The 657-nt window shown below is 43.4% G+C and overlaps 1 protein-coding gene across 1 annotated transcript; it reads left to right on the top strand.

The window, feature by feature from the left end:
- Positions 1–191: 191 nt before the first annotated feature.
- LOC106512533 (ubiquitin carboxyl-terminal hydrolase 8) lies at positions 192–572 on the top strand (the record flags this gene model as incomplete). The annotated part of the gene is given in 2 exon segments (XM_014001130.1): positions 192–354; positions 431–572. Coding segments are annotated over 2 exon segments (305 nt in total), but the record flags the coding sequence as incomplete, so codon positions are not given.
- Between the last annotated feature and the right edge of the window lie 85 nt (positions 573–657).

The following is a 657-nucleotide window of genomic DNA, read 5'->3' on the forward strand; positions in this document are numbered from 1 at the left end:
CCCTTTGTACGAACAAAAGTAAGAGAAATTTAGGAGAAGAATACAAACATGTTCTTGCATGAGGCCCAATGATTGTGATCATTTTACCCACAATAATCCAGATGTTTTAATAGAAACAGTCTCAGTGTAAATGTTATTGGTAAATGTAAATAAAATCAGTTTTTACTCCTGAACCTGTTTGATCTTTTCAGAATCACTGTGAATCAGATTGAAGCAAAGCTGCCTGAAGAGTCCAAGGATGAATGGAGACGGCGTGGATTTGTGGATTATATAATCCTGCTGGACTGGTTCAGCTCAGCCTCGGACCTTAAATTAGGCACCACCTTACAGAGTCTTAAAGACGCCCTCTTTAAGGTATCTGTTCGCATGGCGTGAGCATCGCAACAGTTGCTTTTTAGAGAAGTAAACATCTGTTTTCAATGTTTCGCAGTGGGACAGCATGACCATCCTGCGCAGCGAGCCGCTGGTGCTGGAGGGGGGCTACGAGAACTGGCTGCTGTTTTACCCCATGTTCTGCACCAAGGCTAAAGTTCAGCCGCCGAGACAGACGATCAGCAGCAGCTTCCCTCAGCGTGAGCGTGACCCAGCTGTGGCTCTTTATCTTATAGTGTCCACGATTAGTTGTAACATTAGACTTTATTTGATAAACATTTATTT

This window comes from Austrofundulus limnaeus, unplaced genomic scaffold (genome assembly GCF_001266775.1).
Source record: "Austrofundulus limnaeus strain Quisiro unplaced genomic scaffold, Austrofundulus_limnaeus-1.0 Scaffold7846, whole genome shotgun sequence".
NCBI classification, from domain to species: domain Eukaryota; kingdom Metazoa; phylum Chordata; class Actinopteri; order Cyprinodontiformes; family Rivulidae; genus Austrofundulus; species Austrofundulus limnaeus.